We start from the raw sequence: 26,524 nt of genomic DNA, 5'->3' as shown, positions 1-26,524 counted from the left end.
GGGGGGGCTCAAATTAAGCTGGGAAGCTCCGCGCTTGACGGAGCACGCTGCCGGGGATCCCAGGCCAGGTCAGGGAGCGCAGGGGTCGCAGTGCTAAGACCTGGTTGATCCTCAGCGAGACCACAATCGGTTAGGCATGTAGTTTCAAGGTTCAGTCTGGACACGCAGTCTCAGCATTCAGTTCTTGCAATCAGTTGCTCTAGAAAGTCTTGATGGCGCAGATGTATCTGGCGCCCTTAAGGGGTTCTGTTACAGGGGGGTAGGGAGTGAGTTGGCGACTAGGTCCTTCCTAGTCAGGCTGGGCAGAGGTTCTCTGGGTCCTCCTACTGCTGGGCAAGATCAGTGGGTTTCACAGGATCCCTCACTCACTTAAGAGGCAGCACCTAAATCCTGTCACACTCAGAGGCATAAGTCCCTGGCTAGGCCCTACCGCCTACACTCCTGCGTGGATTCTCCAGCTCTGCTTTACCCCACTGGCCAACTGACTAGAAAAAGTTCCCTCCCTCACTTATGTATCCCTAGGTCAGGTGACCTCTAGCCAAGGCGGCAAAAGTAAAACCACCCCTCCCTTCTAGAAGGTTCCAGCACATTCCAGGAGCTTCCCCATTCTACCTATGGGACAAAAAAGGCGGGCTGGTGTCGCAACATTGTTGTGGGGTTCCAGCCAGCTCCTGGCAGCTAGGGTGCTACTTTGAAAGACCACTCTGCAGTAGCAGGGGCCTGTGGCAGCCATCTTGGGAGAAGGGAGTACCTGCACCTTAACACTGGTTGGCAATGAAAAGGCGCCCGGAGACCTAAGTCCAACATCAAAATGAGGGTGGAAAAAATGAGGCACGATCAAAAAATAGATGGGGAGACCTCCCTAGGGCTGACAGGTCCAACACGCGTCCCCCCAGGCCGAAAGAGGGGAGAGCTACCCAACCTCTAGGGAGTTCTCATCGCTAAGGCGGAAAAACCTGGAGAGACCGTCAGCATTGGCGTGGTCAGCTCCGGGCCGATGTTCCACCCGAAAGTCCATCCCCTGTAGGGAAATGGACCACCTCAACAACTTGGGGTTTTCGCCTCTCCTCTGCATGAGCCAGCGAAGGGGGCGGTGGTCGGTCTGGATAAGGAAGTGAGTTCCAAAGAGGTATGGCCTCAACTTCTTCAGAGCCCAGACCACCGCGAAGGCTTCTCTCTCAATGGTGCTCCATCGCCGTTCCCGAGGGAGGAGTCTTCTGGATATGAAGGCCACTGGTTGATCTTGGCCCTCGGTGTTGAGTTGCGAGAGCACCGCACCTATGCCGTGCTCTGAGGCGTCGGTCTGCACAATAAATTCCTTGCTGAAATCTGGTGTTGCTAGTACTGGAGCGGTACACATCGCATGTTTCAGCGTGTCAAAGGCTTCTTGGCATGCAGCTGTCCATATGACCTTGCGAGGTTGCTTCTTCGAGGTCAATTCCGTCAAGGGGGTTACGATGGTACCATATCCCTTGACGAACCGGCTGTAATACCCAGTGAGGCCGAGGAAAGCTCGGACCTCTGTTTGGGTCTTGGGGGGCTCCCAAGCCAAGATGGTCTCTATTTTGGCCTGGAGGGGTTGCACCTTACCTCCGCCCACCAGGTGTCCCAGGTACACGACAGATCCCTGTCCAATCTGGCACTTGCTGGCTTTAATGGTTAGGCCAGCGCGTTGCAGCGCCTGCAATTCCTCCTGGAGGTGTTGCAGATGGTCCTCCCAGGTGCTACTGAAGACAGCTATGTCATCCAGGTAGGCCGCTGAGAAGGACTCCAGACCAGATAGTACCTGATTCACTAACCACTGGAATGTGGCCGGAGCATTTTTGAGCCCAAAGGGCATCACTCGGAACTGGTAGTGGCCCTCGGGGGTGGAGAACGCTGTCTTCTCCCTTGCTCCTTCGGCCATGGCAATCTGCCAATATCCGGATGTCAGATCAATGGTGCTGAGGTACCGGGCTGCTCCCAGCCGGTCCACCAGCTCGTCTGCACGTGGGATGGGGTGAGCATCTGTCTTCGTGACAGAGTTCAACCCCCGGTAGTCCACACAGAACCGAAGCTCCGGCGTCGTACCCGGTGGGGCCGCTTTCGGCACCAACACCACTGGACTAGCCCACGGGCTGCTGGAAGGTTCTATCACCCCCAGCTCCAACATTTTGGCTACCTCACGCTGGATGCTATCCCTCACTCGGTCAGAGAGCCGGTAAGACTTGTTCTTTACCGGGGGGCTGTCCCCTGTGTCCACATCATGGGTACACAGATGAGTGATTCCAGGCGTGAGGGAGAACAACGAGGCGAACTGTCCCAGGACATGGCGGCAGTCCCTCTGTTGCTCTGGGGTCAAGGATGGGGAGAGGACTACACCTTCCACCGAACCATCTTTCTCTTGTACCGCTAGAAGGTCAGGAAGAGCTTCACTCTCTTCCTCTTCGCTCCCATCCGTCACCATCAGGAGAGCAAGCTCTGATCGCTCATGGTGCGGCTTCAGGCGGTTGACGTGGAGCACCCTGAGGGGCTGTCGGGGGGTCTTCAAATCCACTACGTATGTGGTCTGGCCTCGTCGCTCCACAATGTCGTTTGGACCAGTCCACCGGTCCTGGAGGGCACAAAGCTCCCCAGGTTCCATGACCCACACCTTCTGTCCAACGTCCAGCTCGACCGTCCGAGCGTTGCGGTCATACCACTCCTTCATCACGGTCTGGCTAGCCTCTAGGTTCTCTGAGGCCGCCTTCCACAGCTTGGCCATCTGGCTGCGGAACACCAGCATGTAGCTGACAATGTCACGGGGAAGCTTCTGCGAAGTCTTCTCCCACCCCTCTTTCACTAAACTGAGGGGACCCCTAACGGGATGGCCATAGAGCAACTCAAACGGGCTGAACCCGACTCCCTTCTGCGGTACCTCCCGGTAGGAGAATAACAAGCAGGGGAGGAGGACGTCCCGTTTACGCCTCAAGCCCTCTGGCAGGCTCCGGATCATACCCTTCAATGTCTTATTGAAGCGCTCTACAAGTCCGTTAGTCTGGGGGTGGTAAGGAGTGGAGAACCGGTAGGTCACCCCACACTCCTTCCACATGGCCTGCATGTAGGCTGACATGAAATTTGTGCCCCTGTCCGACACCACGACCTTGGGGAATCCCACTTGGGTAAAAATCCCCAATAGTGCCCGCACCACCACCGGTGCAGTGACGGTCCTCAGAGGAATAGCCTCTGGGTACCTTGTGGCGTGGTCCACCAAAACCAGAATGAACCGGTGTCCCGCTGCGGTCGGAGGGTCCAATGGCCCAACAATATCAATACCGACCCTCTCAAAAGGGGTCCCGACCACGGGGAGCGGTTCCAATGGGACTTTCAATTTAGTCCCAGTCTTGCCACTTGCCTGACAAGACTTACAGGTCTTGCAAAAGGTGTCTGAGGCAATCCTCATCCTGGGCCAATAAAAATGAGGAACCAAGCGTGCAATGGTTTTGTCCTGGCCCAGGTGTCCAGCTAAGGGAATCTCGTGCGCTAACTCCAGCAGAAAGGCCCGGTAACATTGGGGGACCACTATGGCCCTCGAAGATCCATGTACCGGCACCCTGGGCTCATTGTATAGGAGACCATCCTTCCAATACACATGATATCCTCCCATCTCCTGACTGGCCACTTGGGCTTCGGCCTGTCGCCGCATGCCTTCAAGCGTGGGGCACGCCCTTTGTGCCTGACAGAATTCCTCCCGGGTAGGGCCTCCTCCCACATGCCAGTCAGCAAGGGTCGGCAAGTCCTCCACGGGAACGACATCCACCTCCACGGACTCCGGCGGCACCTCTGCGGCCTCCCCATCCATCTCACGGGGCGTGTCCTCTACCACCTTCTTCTTTCCTCTTCTGGTGTTGAGTTGGGCCATGATTCCAGGCTCCAACCCAGGGTGAGTTCCATGCTGGCAAGCCATGGACCGCGTGACCACGCAAGTCCACCCTGGTAATCCCAGCATCTCGGTGTGAGCTCGAAACTCGACATCTTTCCACTTGGTGTGCTCCAGGTCGTTCCCTAGCAAGCCCCCCACAGGCAAGGCAGGGCTCACCGCAACTCTTAGTAGGCCTTTGACTCCTCCCCACTCAAATGGAACACGAGCCACTGGATAGTGACTCACACTGCCGTCAGCCAATACGGCCGGATGGAACTCCTCAGGGACTACTTGGTCTGGGGACACCAGCCGCCTCACTACAGTGGTCATGCTGGCACCTGTGTCCCTCAGAGCCTCCACCTCCTCCCCGTTAATTCTCACCCTCTGCTGATATTTAGCAGTGTTCGGGGGCAGGGACACTACGGGGACCACCTTTCTATCCCCGAGTGAAACCAGGGTCAGGCCTGTCCACTCTCCTTCCCTATCTAAGGGCAGCTCCACCCCAAGCGCTATACTACTCACCCCGGGACTTTTCCCGCCCGTTGGGGCTGGGGGTCGCTTGCGACACTTGGGATCTCCCTTGTAGTGTCCAATCTCCCCACATTCGTAGCACCACACAATCCTTGGCTGCTTACTCCTGTCAGGGTAAGTGGGTCTTGTGGAATTGGACGGGGGTGGTGTTCCTACTCCCTTCCCAAACTTATTTTGGGGGCCTTTAGAGAACTCCACCTTTTTATCTCCCCCCTCTTTCTTCTGGGGGAAACCCTGTCCGCCTTTCGAGCCATCTCCCCCGGGGCCCTTGTGAGACACCCGGGTGCTCACCCAAATACCTGCCTCCTCCGCAAGCTCACGGGGATCCATCAACTTGCGATCCACCAGATGTTGGCGCAGCTCCGGAAAGCACTTATCCAAGAGGTGCTCCCGTAAAAAAAGATTGTACACCCCTTGGTAGTCCTGCACCTCGCTGCCACACACCCAACCATCTAGTGCCTTTCTCGCATAATCAAAAAAATCCACCCATGTCTGTGTGGACAGCTTATGGCTGCCACGGAACTTCTGCCTGTACCTCTCAGGGTTAAGACCAAATTTTTTTAGTAAGGCCTCTTTCATGGGGGCATACCTGACCTGATCCGCCTTGGCCAAATATAGCAGGGTGTCCCTGACATTGGGAGGTATATACCGATATAAACCACCTCCCCAATTACTCTCGGGTAGCCCATGGGCAGTCAAGGCTACCTCGTATGCCTCCAACCATTTAGCAATGGAGTCCCTCACTGTGTAATTGGCAATGACTTCCTTAGGTAGGTAGAATTTTGACTCGTGAGACTCTTTAGGTATGCTGCCACCATTGTCCTTATTGGACGCATTCAATTGGAGGGCGCGCAGCTCCAACTCTTTCAGCTGAAGCTCGTGCGCCAGCTTCTTTTCCTCCATTGCCCATCTCTTGTTTTCTCTTTTATGTTCCAATTTTGCTAGCTCCCACTTTAATTGCCTCTCTTCCCTTCTGTCCTCGTACTCCTCTGGAGACGTACTCCTCTGGAGACGCGCTCCTCCTAGACCCTGTCCTACTACTGGCCCCAGAACGTCTCCCTGGGGGCACATTTTCAGACATATCTACGTTAAGTATGTCTAGTACTTCCTGGGCGCTCTCCTCCTGAGGTGCATCTGGCGCCTCCTGTCCCTCATCCTCTCTCCCTTCTGGGTGGGCCTCTACCCATGCCATTATGGCGGTACGGAGTTCCGGTCCTTTGGCCCTCCACACCCCAGGCACCCCCATCCCCTGCCCGAACTCTCTCAGTTGCTTCACCGAGTACCCCTCGAGGTCAGCTAACCGGAATTCCATCTTGACAGGTGGGGACCTAGATACTAAGGAAGAAATTCCTAGGATATGGGTGACAGTTACCAGCTAACCAGGATTCTTTTACACTCTCAGCCTGGACAGTGGAATCAATAAATACAGCAAATAATAGTTGCAGAGCTTTGAAACAACAGGCGTTTAATTGTGGCGCCCTTCGCTTCACGGAAGGGTGCTGCATGGTCACAGGTCCTAATATCCCACCGCTCGCCAACAATGTAAGACCTGGGGTCTCCAGGCCCTAAGGGGGTAACGTGACACGAGCGGCTGGGGCACCCAAAGGCTTGTGTGTAAAGCGACCATACAACACGCACATCCACTGAAGCCAGGAACGCACACAATAAGGGACGCCACACTGTAGAGATTTATGCAAATAACTCAAGTTTATCCAAGCAGTTCGAGATAAATGCAGTTCATGAGATAACAATGCAATTCATAAGATACAAATGCACTTCATGAGATATAAATGCAGTTAATAAGATATACGTGCAGTTCATGAGATGTAAATGCAGTTAATAAGATATACGTGCAGTTCATGAGATGACAATGGCAATTCACTTATGTCAGCGTTTAATCCGCCAGCACCATATTCACCAGTATGGTATTCACCAGTATGTTTCCTGCAGGCTCTAGGCCACCCTTGTATATCTTACTCCCCGTGGTAGGGTTTGGGGATTGTAGCGCCACTCGTAATAACTGAGCCCTGGACTTCTGAGGAGAGCCTACGATCATACGCTCCTCGTAACCTCTAATTAGGGAATCCTTCAGAGCAGAGCATTAGAACATAGCGCCACTCGCAACCAGCACGCAGTGCATACTTCAGAGCAGAGCATTAGAACATAGCGCCACTCGTAACCAGCACGCAGTGAATACTTCCGAGCAGAGCATTAGAACATAGCGCTACTCGTAATCAGTAAGCAGTGAATACTTCAGCACAGAGCATTAGAACATTACGCTACTCGTAATCAGTAAGCAGTGAATACTTCAGCACAGAGCATTAGAACATAACGCTACTCGTAATCAGTAAGCAGTGAATACTTCAGCACAGAGCATTAGAACATAGCGCTTCTCGTAATCAATAGCGATGAATACTTCAGAACGGAGCATTTAGAACCTAGCGCTACTCGTAATCAATAGCAATGAATACTTCAGAACGGAGCACTTAGAACAGAGCGCTACTCATAATCAATAGCAATGAACACTTCAGAACGGAGCATTTAGAACAGAGCGCTACTCGTAATCAGTAGCAATGAATACTTCAGAACGGAGCAGTTCACGGAGCACAACGAGTCGTACGGAGCGAGCCTCTCGTACTCCGGTGCAGTTCGTGGGACACACAGTTTCTGAATAGTCGGTGGGGAACAGGGAGCGAATCCCTCGGAGGGGGTCTCTCTGTCGTGGTGACCAGGGGACTCCCACGGAGAGGGAACCCGGGCTCAGGGTGCGGTGTGGCTCCCAGCCTGTAGGGGACGCACCGGGGTCAGTCCCAAGCCTCCGGGCATACCTTTCTCGACGTCGGGGGGCGTCCACACCGGCTCCGAAGTCCGCAGGCGATCCTGTTGCGACAGGGGCCGGCCACGGCCTCACGCACCTTCACCACAGCTGCGACGGCAGCGACGGGGCCCTGGGCTTCTCCTCGGGCCTCGTGACGATGAGGGGCACTCTTCCGGCCTCCGGGCCGCAGCGGTGAGCGCGCTTCAGCCTCCACGCCACAGGGGGGGGGCTCAAATTAAGCTGGGGAGCTCCGCGCTTGAGGGAGCACGCTGCCGGGGATCCCAGGCCAGGTCAGGGAGCGCAGGGGTCGCAGCGCTAAGACCTGGTTGATCCTCAGCGAGACCACAATCGGTTAGGCATGTAGTTTCAAGGTTCAGTCTGGACACGCAGTCTCAGCATTCAGTTCTTGCAATCAGTTGCTCTAGAAAGTCTTGATGGCGCAGATGTATCTGGCGCCCTTAAGGGGTTCTGTTACAGGGGGGTAGGGAATGAGTTGGCGACTAGGTCCTTCCTAGTCAGGCTGGGCAGAGGTTCTCTGGGTCCTCCTACTGCTGGGCAAGATCAGTGGGTTTCACAGGATCCCTCACTCACTTAAGAGGCAGCACCTAAATCCTGTCACTCTCAGAGGCATAAGTCCCTGGCTAGGCCCTACTGCCTACACTCCTGCGTGGATTCTCCAGCTCTGCTTTACCCCACTGGCCAACTGACTAGAAAAAGTTCCCTCCCTCACTTATGTATCCCTAGGTCAGGTGACCTCTAGCCAAGGCGGCAAAAGTAAAACCACCCCTCCCTTGTAGAAGGTTCCAGCACATTCCAGGAGCTTCCCCATTCTACCTATAGGACAAAAAAGGCGGGCTGGTGTCGCAACATTGTTGTGGGGTTCCAGCCAGCTCCTGGCAGCTAGGGTGCTACTATGAAAGACCACAGTAGCAGGGGCCTGTGGTAGCCATCTTGGGAGAAGGGAGCCCCTGCACCTTAACACTGGTTGGCAATGAAAAGGTGCCCGGAGACCTAAGTCCAACATCAAAATGAGGGTGGAAAAAATGAGGCACAATCAAAAAATAGATGGGGAGACCACCCTAGGGCTGACAGGTCCAACATTCACCAAGAACCAGAAGAACCCAGAGTCAATAACTGAGCTGCATCTTGCAATGGTTTTTCATTGTGTACCGCTGATATAGCAATTAATTTGGTAAAATATAAAGAGTAAAAAATAGGTCCCAAGAAAACCTATATATTCCTGAATTTGGAACAAAATATAAAGTTTAGAAGTAGTGGTTATTTGAATCTCTCCAAATTTGTGGGTACCCATACAAGCATGTGAATTAGAGGTCATTTTTCAAAAATACTTTTGTTTTCTGCAAATTGTCTTACATTTGGAATGCAGAAATACAAAGAAAGTCAATTGGTAATAACATGTGTTCTACTATTCTGTGTTCCACTAAGTCTCCTGATAAAAATGCTACCTCACTAGTGTGGCTCTCACCAGGTCCTGTTACCCAGAATCCATTGCAAACCTCCAACGTTGTCAAACAAACTACATTTTCCTCACATTTCTGTGATGAGAAGTTCTGGAATCTGCAAGGAGCCACAAACTTCTACCCACCCAGAACTCACCAAAGTCTCCGTATAAAAATGTTTCCAGTGAAAACGTATCCTTTTTTAGGTCTTGCCTACACAGCACGCAAGCGCTGCTTAAGAGGGACCTCTTGGAATCGCTCTGGACTTTTTGGGAAACTCGTGCATGTTCTGCACTGTTCCCAAAGAGCCCTTGTGCATGTGTGGCGTTTACCTTGCGGGAGCGAGCAGCGGCGCCATCTGTTTGCAATTATCGCGCTCGCTCCCGCAAGGTAAACGCTATACATGGACTGAACCTCAAAGCCGCTCCCCGGTGTAAGACAACACAGCGCTTGTTCAGAAGGTGATCGTGCTTGAAAAGAGGACAACAACCACCAAAACAGGGTGAGTTGACATTGGCACTTTTTAAGTACGTGGAAAATTCCTATGTTGCGCAGAACATTTCAGCGCCTAGTCTAGGATTTAATGAAGGGCCCCTTGCTGGTAACCTGAAGACAGCCCAGTGGGTAGTTCCCCACTCCTCCCTCGTTGCCTCCTTCATCACGCACTTTACACCCACAGTGCAATTCCACCTCACTGCCCCGTCACCTCAGTCTTGCGCATGCGCCGATGTGTCCCCTCGAGCTCCCTCGTCCCCGCAGTCCCTCACGTATCTCTTGCAGCGGGCTCCGGTACCAACGCTCCTCGCAGCCCTGGTTTCGGCTCTCGGAGCTGTCAGCCCGGAAGCTCCAGTCCCCAGTGAGCTCCTTCATCTCCCGGCTCCTACTCTTCCAGGGGCTGAGGAGACCCCCCTGCAGGGCCTAGCTCAGGGCTCCGAGGATGAAGCAGCCCAGCACAGCGAGGTACAGCCGGGAGGCGCCCAGCATGGTGCGCGTAAAGACGGCAAGGGTAGCACGAAGCATGGTGAGCAAGGCTGGCAGGGAGAGAGAGGGGGCTTTGAGATCTGGGGTGAGTTTGTGATGGGGGTGCAACACAGAAAGGATAAGGGGAGTTAAAACACAGCGTCCTACTCTGGGCAGGTGTGCACTGTGAAATCTCCGCTTCCTCTCAGACTCACTCACACAGCCCATGAAGAGTCAGCTGACACCAGCGGACGGCACATGACTGGCCACAGATGAGTACATGCACAAGATACTGATACACCGCCTATGGAAGTGCATTCTAAGAATGTGTTCCTGAGTACAGTAGGGCGGGATCAGTGGGGCGGGGTCAAAGGCGTGGCTAAAAAAAATTCAGAACATCCTGTAAATGTTTTGTTGTTTTTTTACCTTCAAGTGACTGCATATAAAATAAGGCATTAGAACTCTTCTACGGCTTTCCAGGGCACAACTGGACAGATTGTGGTGTTCGTTCCTGTATATTATTATCAAGTCCAACCAACCCTAAGATCTTCGGAGAGGAATTGATCCCATACGGCCCCAGGCCAAGAAAAAGAAAACAGGTTAACTGTAAAATGTGTGTGGTGGGGTTGTGGAGGTGCTCTGAGGGGCTCTGACATGTGTAATGCTTTAATGGGGCTGTAAAGAGAAAACACGGCCATTTGCTATTCTTGAGCTGAATTAATGGTTTTTGCCCAAGGTCGCACTGTGTGTCAGCAATACAGTGGTTAACGTAAGAAGTACTACTGAAGGAGCATTGCACTTTGTGTATGCAAGAAACCCCTCAGACTCTCCGCACACAGAGGCCACATAAAATCTTCCATGCACTGAACAGGGCACAGATTCCCCACTAACAGTGAAGCCAACCTTCAGCACAGCACGGCATAGTAACTGCACATGTGCTATCTTAAGTGTATTTCTATAGCATATTGCCAGCATCTGTATGGCCCCAAAAGGCTTTATGCTACACACTGCCACACGCACATGGGAGATTCACAAGAGTAGCTCTGAGATAATAGTTGACTTCCAAATAGTGGATCGTCACCTTAAATGGTAAAGGTTCCATAAAATCCTCCTGAGAACATATAGTAGGTATGCATTGAAGCAGAGCCACCATCTCCACTCCCCCTCCCTCCCTGCACCTTTACTCCCACCTCCACTCCCTCCCCCTCCCTACACCTCCTCTCCCACTCCCTCCACTTCCACTCCCACCTCCACTCCCTCCTCCATCTACCACTCCACCTCCACTCCCCTTTCCCTTCCTTCCACCTCCACTCCCCCTCTCTACCTCCACTCACTCACCCTCCCTCCCTGCACCTTTACTCCCCCTCTCTCCACTTCCACTTCCACTCCCACCCCTTCCTCCCTACACCTCCACTCCCCCGTCCCCCCACTGCCACACAACAAAACCAGAACACATTTTTGGTGTTAATTCTGATTTTTATTAGGATACTTCAGTTGTATATAATGTTTTCTAGGTTATATATAAGGTGACATATGGTTATAACACTTTTTTAAATTATAACTTATAACTTTTAAACATGCTGTACAACATTCACAATGCTCTGCAACACATATTAAAAACGTTAACAAAGCCAATAGCTCTCTCTAAACACTTATAAGGCCCCAAAGGCGAGACCTATTGGCTATGCCAATGCTTCTTTGTAATGTGCCTAGCTATGGATTTTGAACCCTAGCTCAGCAGGCACCTAGGGAAACCTAGCAAACGGATACATTTTGAAAACTAGACACCCTGGGGATTCCAAGATGGGGTGACTTGTGTGGCTCTCACCAGGTTCATTTACCCAGAATCCCTTGCACACCTCAAACTTTGTTAAAAAAACACATTTTCCTCACGTTTCCGTGATGGAAAGTTCTGGAATCTGCGTGGATCCACAAACTCCCACCCACCCAGCATTCCCCATACTTTCCCGATAAAAATGGTACCTCACTTGTGTGGGTGGGCCAAGTGCCCATGGCAGGGAAGGGCCCAAAACGTATTGTGGAGACATCAAAATTACCTATCACAAAACGACCTGGTTTTGCAAGGGAGGTCACCTGGGTTTTCGGCACCGGGCTCGGCGGCCATCTATGGAAACCCACAAAACCCAAACATTTCTAAAAACTAGACACCCAGGGGAGTCTAGGGACGTATGGCTTGTGTGGATCCCCCAACGTTTTTCTACCCAGAATCCCTTTCAAATCTCAAATTTAACTGAAAAAATCTAATTTTTCTCACATTTCTGTGTCCGAAAGTTGTAGGATCACTGGACTGACACAAATTTCCTACCACTCAGCATTCCCCCAGGTCTCCCGATATAAATGAGGAATCCATGCAAGCCACACCTTCATAGACTCCTCTATGTGTCTAGTTTTCAGAAATGTCTGGGTGGTAAATGATTGGTAAGTTAGTAATTATCATTGCCATCAACTACTCAACTAATTGGTCCATCGACCAAGTAGAAGAAGAGTTGATATCGAGATTAGTTATGGGACGCACGTCCCAAAGGGATCTATAAGAAATGCTTGAGGGAAAGGAAACAAATTGACCCCAGCGTATCAGGGATACTGGGTGAATATGTATGGGCCATTTTAGTAATGTTGTTGAGTATCGATCTCTGATCAATTGTTGGTATAGGCGCTGGTTCAGTTTCTTCACTGAAATGGACGGTAAGAGGCTGAACTCCCGTGCGCCAGAGCAGATAACCACATTTAACACACGGAGGGGTTACACCACTGTACATTGCATTGACCAGCACCCGTTTTCCTAAGCAGCAGAGTGCATAAAGCGATCTGCTTCCCTACTGGAAAACACGATTGAGAGTGATTAAGCATGTGTGATCTTGGTCCTGCTGTGGTTAGCGATGGCAGCTGCCTTGGTGAGGAGGCTTGCTTTCACGCTCTGAAGTGACTGAACAGCCAAGTGCAGCGCCGGGGAACTATCCGCAGTGGGTACTTAAGAGCACTTTAGAGTGGAACTTAATCTAGTGAATTTGTGCGTGAAACGCTCACACTCAGTGGGCTTAATGGAAAGTGATTTTTTAATTCCAGGCCTCTGATGAAGGGTGCAGGCTATTTCCAGTCAGAGGTGCTGGAGGGACGCTGAAAGGCCCTGCCTTCTCTTTCTTAACTCTAAGGTCGGGCGTTTCCTACACCTTTTAAGCAAGACCTGGCCGCCTCTAGCCAGCCTCTTCTTCATCTCTCCCTCCTCTCTTCTTCATCTCTCACTCCTCTCTTCTTCATCTCCCCCTCCTCTCTTCTTGATCTCTCCCTCCTCTCTTATCCCTCTCTCCCTCCTCTCTTCTCCCTCTCCCCTCCTCTCTTCTTCATCTCCACCTCCCCTCTTCTCCCTTTCTCCCTACTCTCTTCTCCCTCTCTTTCTCCTCTCTTCTCCCTCTCTCCCTCCTCTCTTCTTCATCTATCCCTCCCTTCTTCTCCCTTTCTCCCTACTCTTTTCTTCATCTCTCCCTCCTCTCTTCTCCCTCTCTCCCTCCTCTCTTCTTCATCTTTCCCTCCTCTCTTCACCCTTTCTCCCTCCTCTCTATATCTCTCCCTTCTCTCTTCTCCCTCCCTCCCTCGCTCCCTCCTCTGTTCTTCATCTCTCCCTCTCTCCCGTCTCTCTTCTTCATCTCTCCCGCCTCTCGTCTCCCTCTCTCCCTCCTCTCTTCTTCATCTCTCCCTCCTCTTGTCTCCCTCTCTCCCTCCTCTCTTCTTCATCTCTCCCTCCGATCGTCTCCCTCTTTCCCTCTGCTCTTCGTCATCTCTCCCTCCTCTCTTCTCCCTCCCTCCCTCTTTTCTTCTTCATCTCCCCCTTCTCCCTTTCTCCCTACTCTCTTCTTCATCTCTCCCTCCTCTCTTCTCCCTCTCTCCATCCTCTCTCCCTCCTCTTTTCTCCCTTTCTCCCTCCTCTCTTCTTCATCTATCCCTCCCCTCTTCTCCCTTTCTTCCTACTCTCTTCTTCATCTCTCCCTCCTCTCTTCTCCCCCTCCCCCTACTCTCCCTCTCTCTCTCCTCTCTTCCTCCTCTCTTCACCCTCTCTCTCCTCCTCTCTTCTTCATCTCTGCCTTCTCCCTTCTCCCTCCCTCCTCTCCCTCTCTCCCTCCTCTCTTCTTTGTCTCTCCCACCTCTCCTCTCCCTCTCTCCCACCTCTCTTCTTCATCTCTCCCGCCTCTCGTCTCCCTTTCTCCCTCCTCTCTTCTTCATCTTTCCCTCCTCTCTTCTCCCTCTCTCCCTCCTCTCTTCTCCCTCTCTCTCTCCTCTCTTCTTCATCTCTCCCTCCTCTCGTCTCCCTCTCTCCCTCCTCTCTTCTTCATCTCTCCCACTTCTCTTCTTCATCTCTCACTCCTCTCTTCTTTATCTCTCCCTCCTCTCTTCTGCGTCCCTCCCTCCTCTCTTCTCTCTCTCTACTCTCTTCTCCCTCTCTCTCTCCTCTCTTCTCCCTTCTCTCTTCTCCTCTCCCTCTCTCCCGCCTCTCTTCATCTTTCCCGCCTCTCGTCTCCCTCTCTCCCTCCTCTCTTCTTCATCTCTCCCTCCTCTCTTCTCCCTCTCTCCCTCCTCTCTTCTCCCTCTCTCCCTCCTCCCTTCTTCATCTCTCCATCCTCTCGTCTCCCTCTCTCCCTCCTCTCTTCTTCATCTCTCCCACTTCTCTTCTTCATCTCTCACACCTCTTTTCTTCATCTCTCCCTCCTCTCTTCTCCCTCTTTCCCTCCTCTCTTCTTCATCTCGCCCTGCTCTCGTCTCCCTCTTTCCCTCCTCTCTTCTTCATCTCGCCCTCCTCTCCTCTCGTCTCTCTCTCCTCTCCTCTCGTCTCTCTCTCTCCCTCCTCTATTCTCCCCCTCTCTTCTTCATCTCTCCCTCCTCTCTTCTCCCTCTCTCCCTCCTCTCTTCTTCATCTCTCCCTCCTCTCTTCTTCATCTCTCCATCCTCTCTTCTCTCTCTCTACTCTCTTCTCTCTCTCTCCCTACTCTCTTCTCCCTCTCTCTTCTTCATCTCTCCCTTTTCTCTTCTCCCTTTCTCCCTCCTCTCTTCTTCATCTCGCCCTCCTCTCGTCTCCCTCTTTCCCTCCTCTCTTCTTCATCTCGCCATCCTCTCTCGTCTCTCTCTCTCCCTCCTCTATTCTCCCCCTCTCCCTTCTCTCTTCTTCATCTCTCCCTCCTCTCTTCTCCCTGTCTCCATCATCTCTTCTTCATCTCCCTCCTCTCTGCTCCCTGTCTCCCTCATCTCTTCTCCCTCTCTCCCTCCTCTCTTCTTCATCTCTCCCTCCTCTCTTCTCCCTCTCTCCCTCCTCTCTTCTTCACCTCTCCCTCCTCTCGTCTCCCTCTCTCCCTCCTCTCTTCTTCCTCCTATCTTCTCTCTCTCTCTCCCTCCTCTCTTCTCTCTCTTAACCTCCTCTTGTCTCCCTCTCTCCCTCTTCTCTTCTTCATCTCTCCCTCCTCTCATCACCCGCTCTCCCTCCTCTCGTCTCCCTCTTTCCCTCCTCTCTTCTCTCTCTCTTCCTCCTCTCTTCTCTCGCTCTCCCTCCTCTCTTCTCCCTCCCTCCCTCCCTCCTCTCTTCTGCATCTCTCCCGCCTCTCTTCTCCCTCTCTGCCTCCTCCAGTGCCGCATAGACGGACTCCTGCTACTCTTTCATCAGGTGCGGACGGGTGAGTCGTCCACTATGCTCGCAGCCGTGCTCTAACCCAGCCTTCTATGCGCTAATACCTCTCACTCTACCGTGATAGGGCAGTTGAGTCATCTGTAGCTCCAACCCCGCCCTCTCCCTGCCGTGTCACGCTGCTCCCTGTAAACCTGAGAGCAGCAGCGCTGCATCGCAGATCATGATTTACGCGCCATATGCACTGCGCCAGCATCAGCAATACATTAAAAAGAATGATAGCATCTTCATGTAAATGGAAATTACATTTCTGAGGCTGCCTCGTTCGTTTGAAGGTGTCTATGCTTCACTGCAAAGAAAACAAGCATTGGCATTCAGCAGAGCTGCGGAGCTGTGAAGGGCCCACTGGGGGGTTCTTCTAGTCCAAGGTAGGCCTCTTTTCAATGTTTGCAACTGGTTCCTTTAGCCTGTGTGTTGATAAATCAAGGGTGACATGCCCATCGGGCAATTACTTTCACATGCATCATATTGCAAGACACTGATAGTGTTGTGGATCACACTGTAGTCCATACTACAGAAACTTGGAGCATCAAAATATTAATTTCATCTCTGGCCTCGCCGGAACGTCACTTTGCACAATTTCATATTCAGGTGAGGAGGGTATGTGACGGACCACTGACACCTCCCAGCCCAATACATTTTGTATATTGATGAAAGTTAAGTGCCAGGCCCCAAAATAATGCCAGCAGCCTAACATGCAACCACTGGCTCAAATTAAGCACAGGATGTGCCAAAGATATGCCTACTGTTTTAAAATATTGAACAGTCAGGATAAATGGATGGCATGGATGGAAGCAGGAATGTAGTAAGATATGGGACAGTTTTTAATGTGTTTAATTATTTCAAGCCTACACGTTCCCAATTACTTTATAAATATTCTCGCTTTCTGAAATTTGCTTTAAATTGCTGCATTTGCAAATTATTTTTTTTTTTAAGTCTTGGAATGAGAGCCCCTCCAGCCCACCTTTTGTAATCTGGCTTGCTCACTTTGCACGCGACACAACACACATCCACAGCGTTTACGCTCACCACTTTCAAATGTCACCAGCCGCCACTGGGCAAGGTTTGGCGCAGGTGACCACCGTAGGTGCCAGAGTCGACCCTGTGTATGGCCTGTATGCTTTCTCCACAGGGTTACAGTTGTTCAGTCGATTGGTGAATGAAGTTTATGTCTTGCAGATAAAGCAGGCCCAGTGGGTGGATGGCTCTGAAGAGTCAGACTAGTGGCTTGACCATCACCTGATTTAGGAAGCAATGGAGTCCTCAGATGATGAAGACGAAGCTGAGCCCAAAGAGACGGTCAGCAGCTCATCTACGCATGTCTTGGAGCCCCATGATTTGCCTTCCCGGGAGGACCAGGTAAATGCTGACTTCCTTATGAGCTTTACATTATTTGATATGTTTTCAGAGGTTTCATTGCTGCTGCACACCAGGGATAGACAATATAGCTCATTTATGTTTTCAGTAATCTCTTCCAATCTCTCTTGCTCCCTCTCTCTCTCTCTCTCATTTTGTTTCTTTCTCACCATATGTCTGCCTCATTCTCTATCGCTCTCTCTATACATATATTTGTATATATATGTATATATATATATATCTATATCTAGCTATATATATATATATATATATATATATATATATATATATATATATATATATATATATATACATATACATATATGTATAATCATATACGTACAGCTATAGTTCTCTGTCATTCTCTCTCGCTTTCTTTACATTCCTAAATGAATACATTTCTCTCACTAGCTCCCTCTTTTCTTGTCTGTCTTTCTCTCCTTCCCACGCTGTCTCTCTCTGCTTCTGTCTCGCACTCTGTCGCTCTTGCTTTCGTCCCCTGTCCCGTTTCACTCTCTCTTTCTCGGTCGCAATCTGTCTCTAGATTCTCTGAGTCTCTCTCCGGTGGCGCCGCGTAATGCAAAGTGCTGGGGTCTCCCTGAAAAATGGGAAGAGGAGCCACTTAGTCTCAGATATCGCCCAAAGCTATTTATTGGTCTTGGGCTAAATGCGCCCCATGAATGGTTGCCCCCCCCCCCCTGCACTGCAGGGGCTGCTGAAGCCTGCATTAGGCCTCTGTCTTTTGATTTTCTTTCCTCTGCCATGCACAGGCAACGTAATTTAAGATAGAGGTTCAAAGCAGCGGCAGAGAGCTAACTAAGAGCGACTGATCTGCACAAAATGCAAAACAAGCATTGGCAAAAACAGTAGGGCTTGCTTTTGGGACCTATTGTTTTTGCCAATGCCTTTTGACGATGCTGGACCGCATCGTGGAAAAAGCTAAATGCTTCTTTCTGCTGCTGTGCAGCATCAGCAAAATAAATAAATAAAACATTAAAAAGGCAGATTGTCACGACTGCAGCTGGCAGTCGCATAATTCTGCTGGTGTGAGAGCAATGCAGATGGAAAAGCTTGCTAGGGAGAGAGCAACACCCAGTGTGGGGCAGCAGGGGGGGGAGTACATGAGAGAGAACAGCACACAGATGAGACAGCAGCACAGAGCATAGGGGGGAATTTGGGGAAGCACACAAGGGAACGAGGTGGAAAACATGGAATGCTTAACTAAAAAGAGAACTAAAGTAATCTAAAAAATGAGTGGTGGGAGGGAAACATCCATTACAATGCAGGCATTGCAACGTAATGCCTTTACAATGCAGCCTATACAACGCAAGTTCTATTACAACGCATGCCATTTCAGCGCTGACCAGCACCTTCCCTGAGGTAAGTACCTGGCAGTGTTAGAATAGTAAATTACGGTGTAATAGTGCATGCGTTGTAATTGCTTGCGTTGTAATGGAAGTTGCGTTGTAAGAACTGCGTTGTCAAAGTATGCGTTGTAATAGTTTGCGTTTTAAGGTCATACATCCGTCGTGGGAGGATGCAAGTTAGCCAATCAAAAAAATGGCAAAAAGGCTATGCTTCAGCGGAGGGAAAAACACATACATGGTGAACAAGCTGGCACAAGCTAAAAATTGAGAGTGACAATAAATCCAGCCTATGGTAATCGATGGACGGTCTGTAAGCCACTGTAGGTTTCTGATAAGCCTACAATAAGACTTTCGTAGCCAGAAAGCTTGCTTCGGCTGTCTGGGATTTGAGGCCTAAAAGGAAATTGGATAGATAATCCCTTAACTGAATATTCATAGGAGTGAGGAGAGAGTAAACAACAATTTAAGGAAGGGCAGAAAAGGGTGCCATGGGGTACTACTCCTAGTAAAAAAATCAAAGAAGGAAAATAGGGGTAAAAGTAAGAGAGAGTGCGAGCCGGATTCCGATGTACATAAAGCGTGCTTTAGAAGTATTAGATATGTTTTTTTAAACGACCTGTAGCAGTCTAGAGAGCGGGATCTGCCTAAAAACCTTGCCAAAAAAGCGCCATTGGGGCAGAGTTTGAATTGTGTTCTATAGTATTTGTAAAGCGCTTTCATACCCCTCACAAGGCCACTAAGCACTTTCTAGAGCTTGAAGTTTGCACGTGACATTCTCGTTGTTCTTCAAGAATTAACAAAGCTGAGAGAGATGAAGAGGTGTTTTATTAACAAGCCCAGATCAGTGGGGATGAAATGTTGGGCGTTTTCTCCAAGCTTTCTGATGTTTTTAAACAAAACGTGCATGTGTCAGCAGGTGCCTATGCATCAGTGGCCCCACACAGCTCTGTTCACAGTTTACTCTTTGTTCGTGCGTATGGGACCGCCATGTCATGTTGTTAGGAACTGTATTCGCCTTTGCCTTTGTTCCCAGCTCTCGGATGCTCTTTTGGGAACAGCTTCCGGTTCCGTAATACAGTAATAAATGCACCACACAGGGGACGCAGAGCATGGGCTCGAAGGAGTGGACAAATAGACCCGTGGCTGTGTACATCCCAGACACTGGTGTGCATTAGCATTTACTGAATCAATGATTTATCTGGGGCGTTCTGTTCCACGGCGGCCTCTCCGGCGCGCCCTCCTGAATAAATCAAGCCCTATTCTGTTTCCCGCCTTTGAATGCTGACGCATTTCTCCGCAGGGCTGGGCCACTCACCTCTGGGGATCGGTGGCCTGCGCGCGCTGTCCTGTCCCATCCGGTGCGTCCCCTTTCACGGGACATGTGGTAAGGTGAGAGGGGCAGGTGACACAGATACGCTGGCCGTGCATCCGGCCCACGACGGGGAAGGTGACCAGAGTGTAAGCTTACAGCATTGAGGCAGGGCGGGGGCATGGTGATAGGGCTGGGGGAAGTGGGGAGAGACCAGAGGAGTGGGAGGTCGCTAGCTCTCTGTCCTCAAGGGTGCTGCTGCCCGGCTTTAGTTGGTGGACATGGGAGCCAAAAGCCAGAATGTGTGATCCCTGCTTATCTGTTGAGTCTCTTTCGCTCTCTGACCACTACGATTCTCCACCACAGAGGCAGCCACCGGAGAGCAGCGAGTACGACACAGATCTGGAGATCGATGGTGAGTCCTTGGCACCCCTTGGGGTGAGAGCATGCCTTGTCAGCCGTAGAGTTTGGGTGACCCCCATGCTCTCCTTCAGCAAGTGGTGGCTATCCATTAAATCATTCAATCAATCAGGGTTGGTAAAGCGCAGCTACTCGCCCGTGAGGGTCTCAAGGCTCTAAGGAGGTGGGAGGAGTGGCTCTGTTGAGTGCTGGGGGTCACCCGAAAAGCCAGGTCTTGAGGTCCTTCCTGAACTGGGGCAGTGTGGGAGATTGCCGGAGGTGGAGGGGGAGGATGTTCGAGGCTTTGGAATCCCGTCTGCGTAGACCAATGTTCCTAAAAAGGATCAGCCAGGCTTCTGCAAGCATTTCCTTACGCCCCCACCTGATTACAGTGCAGAGATGATACGATGCTCACCTGGCCATGATAGAAGTTAATATGGACTTACCTTTGTGAGTGGTCCGACACCAGGGAGGGAAGTGGCTGAATGTTAAATGACCTAGAGGGAAAGAGACGAGATGGAGAGTGGTTACTGAGTGATAACTACTTGAACATTTCTGACCATGAGCTCAGAGAAGTCCCTGATTTGGCTCTTACAGATCGATATGGTCGGCGACCAGCAACACGAGGTTGAATGCTCAGTGCTGGAAGAGGGGTGTGGAGAATATTTCAATGCTGTACACTTGTGGCGGTTTACTTGGGAGACTTAAAGACTAGGACACTGGTGGTTCTTGACTTGTGAGAGGTATTCACTCTATAATGAGGAAATTAGTCGGATTGTTTGTGAAATGTTGGTAAACTGGTGTATAGGCTGAAGTTTTGACGCACATACATTGAAATACTTCTAGTTCAAAACAACTAGTGAGAAACATGTAGTTCACAATTCTTAAGTGTCTGTGTACTTTACATTTGGAACGAAAATATTTAGTTCACAAAAGTTCAAATAACTTTGATGTGAAAACTGCTTTGTTGCATAGTCTTCATCTGACACAAATTCGACCTTGGTTAGTACCATGCTTTGCCGTTAACTACTCAGGGAAGATATCATTTTCTAATATTAATGCTGCCCAATTTGCCTGCTATAGCCAAATCATGGTGATGGTCAATTTTAGTAATTGTCAAAGAGCACATTTCAAACTATTTTCTATCAAACTCAGTATTTTATAACTAAGGTCCTCATTAAAGGGTTGATGAGAAAACTGGCTAGGAATACCTCTTCTGAGAAAATGCAATACACGGTGATTGACAATTCCCTGGAGAGGAACCCCTGTGTGATTAAACTTAGAATGATGAATAACTTTGAATGGATGGTTCCACATAGATTCCATCAGCATTTTTCCCCTTATTGGGCCTTTTCTCTCTGCACGATTCCGATAGATATTCCCCTTGAAACGTCCAGGGAGAGCAAGTAGAAGTTGGGGTTCCCCTCCGCCCACTCTATTTGGAATCCTGATTCGACTCCTGTTGGAAGCAGAATCAGGCTTACTCCCAGCCACAGAATGGGGATGTAAATGTTTTACAAACTAAAAGTTCTGAATTAACCCCTTCAGTGCCCATGACGAGATAGTCTCGTCATGGAGAGCGGTTGCGCTGTGCCCATGACGAGACTATCTCGTCATGAACCCCGCCCGCTAATGCAACGCCCGGCACAGGGCGGGGAAAGGGCGGGGCACTGAAGAGGTTAAGGTAATTTCTAACAAAATGTTTTGAAATTTTAGCCTTATCCGGTTAAAATCACTGAGCGAAAGATGGAATGGGCTGACTACAAGGTTCTTGAGTGTTCTTTCATGGTAAAGTTGCAGCTTCCTTTAAAGATGTTCCTTCATACTCTATCAATGTAAAGCTGTGGCCATTGCATGTACATACAACTTTGTAGGTTAACTAAAACGTAGTTATTGAATGTTCTGAAAAAGGTTGTGATAGTTTTGCCGCAATAAACCTGTAAAGGTGTTTTTGTCATGTTCCATGTTAAGGCAATGCATTGGTTCAGTCATTGAAAAGATGTGGTGTGGTACACAGAAACACTTGATATTTTGTCATGATCAAAGTTTGATTGTCTGTCGGAGAGGTCCTTTAATCTTCCCTCCAGGTGAATGTGTGTTGGTAAGTTGTAGAACAGTTCTTCAGCATTCTGTCATAGCATAACTGTGATTTTTGTCATTTATAGTTTTTGGAATGTCGTATACCTTTGAGCTGTAGTTACCTGTTGAAATAATCTGTAGTATTTTATTTTGATAATACATTGCTATGCTTACTGGAGTATTGAATGATACAAAAATGTGTGTGTTTTTTTTTTAAAGAAAATGTGTTTTTTTTCATGGCAATACTATTGCTTGTTGTGAGGTTCTTGAATTATTGTCAATCAGAATAAAGCTGTAGTTCTTGATATTTCTGGTCTTGAATATAAAGCTGGGTAAAGCTGTAGTAATTAGCTGTTGAGATGATCTTAAATGTTTTGCTTTGGCAAATCTGTGGTTGGCTGTAGAGAGCCTGTTGAGCGTTTGTTCATCCAAAAACGCTGTTTGTTTACTCTAAAGAGGATAGCGCGTGTTGAGGTATGTTGAGACATGCAGTCCCGCTTGGCTGTAGAGTGGTTTTAAAATGTTAGTCAGGGTAAACCTGTTGTGATTGTCTATAAATAGGCTTTTGAAAATGTTGCCGGCATGGTGCTTGGTGGCTGAATGCGCATGTATGGTTGATTGCTATCAATGCACTAGGTGGTGGGAGGTAAACGAATGGAGGCTCCCAAGTTTACAGGTCATCACGGTGATAGAGCAAAGGGGGTTCACTGCAGAGGATTGTGTTAACTTTTGGTGGTTACCAGGAGAGTTGAGATCAACGGCTCGCTACTGAGCCTGATAAATTTTGGGGTTTGACTACAGCCAAAGAGTTGAATGCTCTTTCTCTGTGTTTGCAGATCCAAACAAGTCATTCCGTGGGGTTACGTACCAGGAGAGGTACCTGCAAGCTTGTGAGATGGTTGGGGTGGTGCCCGCTTCATATTTCCTTCGTAATCTGGAGGCTGAGCGCGTGGAGATGAATCATCATGGATTGGGACCAAAAGGGGCGAGAGCAATAGCCATTGCACTGGTGGTGAGAAACCATTCTTGCCCACTTATTTATTTATTTACTTATTTATGTACTTGCCATTTTGTTACAGTGCATGCAATACACGAGGAGCATCAGTACGCATTATAAAAGTGTGAAAATGACCAGACACTCTTGCTACAACATTATAGAAGTGGACCAATAATTTTGCAGCTGAACCTTGCAGAGCTCGCAGTTCCATTATGGATTCAAGCAGGGTATATAAATGTACGTTTGGTAGGAAATTATAAATCAGAATCCATGTGTCAGTTTACAGAAAAACGAGCAAGTAGAATCAAAATAACCCCACCACATGCTTGATCACATAGATCAAAAAGCCAGTCAGTATCAAGAGAGCAACATCACAATTTGAAATGTTGGTGGGACATGCAGTGTTTCAAGTCTCTTTTTAAAGTCTTAAAATAAAGATGTGTAGGGCAGGGCTTTAAGTGGGATGAAAAAACTGGGAGGTCTCTCAAACGGGCGTGGCCAGTGTAATTAAGGGCGTGGCTAAAAATTTCAGCTTAGCACAGTGTGCTGCCCGACTTGTATTTTGCTGTTTCTGTCATTGCATCCAGATATATGATACAACAAGTAACATCATATCTACAACAAGCCAGGACTATTGGCTGTGTCAATGGTTGGTAGTTGCATAAGATAAATAAGCAGCAACTATGGCTTGTATATAATATTAAAAAAGCTTCCACTTAAAGCCCTGGTTACACCACAACGAAGTTGCTGCTCCTGAGTTTCAAAAAGAGAAGGGAAATCTAGAGAGAAAATAACTCTCTTTAACGGATTTCCCTTCACCTACAACGCTCACCTGGCATGACGTCATGCTGTAACTTCTCCACTAGTGAGAAGTGAGCAGTGTGAGCACGCTCACATCGATGTGCCTGCTGTCACTGCAGTCAGGAAAAAAACGGACCGCCTGTGCCAGGGCACAAAACAGAGCCGGATAGAGACCCGTTTCGAGGCCCCGATAAAAAAACTGCCGGTGCTCAGCACTGGTGAGACCCGGCCCACTTAAAGCCCTGGTGTTGGGACCGATGAACTCGTCCCTGAGAAGGATTGTGCAAGAACTGTTTTTGCTTGAAAGCAGGTATTTCCAGCAGTAGAGAATCAGAGCTGCAAAGAGAATGGCTTCCTCCTGAATAGGGCTGTGTGTCAATTGGCTTTTTTGTCTGTGGTATGCAGACGCTATTTGCGTTGTGAATCTGCATATTGTGCCCAATCTGCTACCACCGTCGGGGACAAACAAAGGGACAAACTGCATCAGGAATTTCTAGGCCTGGGTGTGAAATTCTGCTCCACTCACAGAGTTTGCAGAGTTTTTCTCACCACGCATTTCCGCTTGTCAACTTTGTGTTGACAAGTGAGGAAAATCTTACTCCAGACCACCTCCTGGAGAGATTTCTCAACGCGGGCGTTCGCGGATGGTCACTACTGCTCGCGTTGAGAAACCTTTTGTTTGCGTTGAGTGAAATGATGCTTGAGTAGAACATCTACTCAAGTAGCAGAAAGAAGCCACGACCTTGCGCTGTGCATGGTGCCATTCGCACTGATTTTACAGCATGGAACAAACACTTGGCGCTAAAAATCAGCGCAAACGGTGCAATGTTACGCACTCTGCCAGTTGCCGGACTCCGCGTAGTGCAGCGGAGGTTTTTGGTCACTTCACGGAGTTTTGCCACGAACTCCGCCCAGGCCTAATCATTTCGTGGTGACCTGTAGACCTCCACGGAACAACCACTCCTTGCGACGTAAGGACAGTTCAAGTGTGGACTATTGCTACCAGTGGCCAGACAGAATGGGAGTATTCTGGCTGAAAAGACCGATTTCTTAGGATGATTCTGTTTGGCCCCTGGCGCCATATGGGAATCCCTCTGGGCAGCCCACACGTCCCTAAACTGCATCCATGGAGGTGCACGTAGCCCGAACATAGGCTTTTCTTTGTGTTCATGTAAGAAATCCCCTGATTTTTACAAGTTGCAGACAGATTTTTTTAGAAATTTCTTTACATCAGTGAACTAAACAAACAGGCATATTTGACTTTTGATGATTTATTCCGCCTGTCATACTCCTGAGATACTCCCTTTTTGAGCCACCTGAATGAACAGTTTGTGAACAATACAGTCTGGCTAGTTTGAGAGTATGCCTAGGTTCTGTAGCAGCGCTTAATTTGTGCTGGTGGTTGCAGGCAGGGCCTACCTGCACTTATTTTTGGAAACTGGGGTTAGACTAGAGACAAAAGCCAGAAAAGTGAGAAAGATGGGGAAGAGAAAGACATGAAAATAGGGATGAAGGGAGAAAGCAGAGATGAACAAAATCTGCTAAAGTGAAAAAAAGGGGCAGGGAGTTTATGGTGGTAAACGAAAGAAGCATGAGTTGGAATCAAGGCTAGACAGTCTTAGTTTACGGAAACACCGCTATTAGGCAGCACTGGGCCTCAGAGAAAGTTTGGCCCTTGCACTTATTCTTTAAAAATAAAGCCAAACTAGGCTGATTATGTCAAAATATTTGGGGGCATATTAACAAGGGCTTTATCTCCGCTTTTTTGGCTTTAAAAGCCAAAGAAGCGCAGATAAAAATATCGCCCTATCAACAACAGGGCGCTAAAATGCAAAGTCGCATGTTAGCACCCTTTTTCACTGCGCTTCCCTTTGCATCTCTAATGAGATGCAAAATGGGCGTTCCAGCGCAAAATAATAGGAGAAATGTCGCTAAGCGACATTTCTCCTATTATCAAGCTTTACGCTAACCCTGTTAGAGACAAAAAAAGCAGCGCTAACCACGGTTAACGCTGCTTTTCTATGTCTGCTAATTTTCAGACGTAGCCATGTAATCCAATAGGAGGTGGATTGCATGGCTGAGTCCACCATGGGCTATCAACAAGGATATCCCTATCCTTGTAGTTTTATCGCTGCATTACCAGCGATAACCTCCCAAAATGCCGCTATCGCTGGATTTTTTATCGCCTAGGCGGTTAGCGTTGTTAATAACGCGATAACCAGGCGATATTATCCAGCGATAGCGGGCGTTAAAAAAATTAACACTAAGCGCCCTTAGCGTTAATTCTCCCTGTTCCTTGTTAATATGTCCCTAAGTTCCTGGGACCAACCTGGCTGCAGAGAGTAGGGCTACCAAAAGAAGGGCAACGTGACTCTTGGGAATCACCTGTGAGCAGGGCATTTCCACCAACCAGCCTTGAAATGACAATAGATTGTGCTGCCATTTTGAAATCTCATTCGGCGATGAAGTATTGTGCTTTGCAAAGACGACTGATTCACTGTTGAGCCACTTTTTATGTGAATGTGCACAACACAATAACATAACCTATGAAGTACACAACAATGCAATAATGATCTCATCAATGAGAAATCTTTGAATTAATTTCGTGCCTAGGACTCTACATCAAGAACAGTGTATTAATACAGGCCATAGCTTTAGGACTTGGTGTGCCATGATGCAGGGGCTGGCATGTGGAGGGCAGAGGTTAATTTGTATAAAAACAAGTGCCAGGGCTATCTTCAGGAGGCCACTGCATCTTGCACCTCCCATTGCCCCTGCCAGGCCTGCCAATGAGAATGCTAACACAACTACTAACCACAGCACTTCTACAAGTATGACAAATGAGCCTATTCTAGGCCACTCAAAGCTATGAAAATGG

General features: G+C 49.2%; 1 protein-coding gene across 1 annotated transcript in view; it reads left to right on the top strand.

Moving 5' to 3' along the window:
* Positions 1–16,551: 16,551 nt before the first annotated feature.
* The window catches only part of LRRC74A (leucine rich repeat containing 74A), a 140,013-nt gene continuing 130,040 nt past the window's right edge, over positions 16,552–26,524 (top strand). Inside the window, exons 1-3 of the mRNA XM_085626688.1 lie at positions 16,552–16,697; positions 19,737–19,785; positions 22,685–22,860. Coding sequence (XP_085482814.1) covers positions 16,593–16,697; positions 19,737–19,785; positions 22,685–22,860 — 330 coding nt within the window. The 5' untranslated portion in view covers positions 16,552–16,592. The remainder of the gene's footprint in view (positions 16,698–19,736; positions 19,786–22,684; positions 22,861–26,524) is intronic.

The sequence above is a fragment of the Triturus cristatus genome, chromosome 9 (genome assembly GCF_964204655.1).
Source record: "Triturus cristatus chromosome 9, aTriCri1.1, whole genome shotgun sequence".
In the NCBI taxonomy this organism is placed as follows: domain Eukaryota; kingdom Metazoa; phylum Chordata; class Amphibia; order Caudata; family Salamandridae; genus Triturus; species Triturus cristatus.
This window is presented reverse-complemented; position numbering and strand designations above follow the sequence as displayed.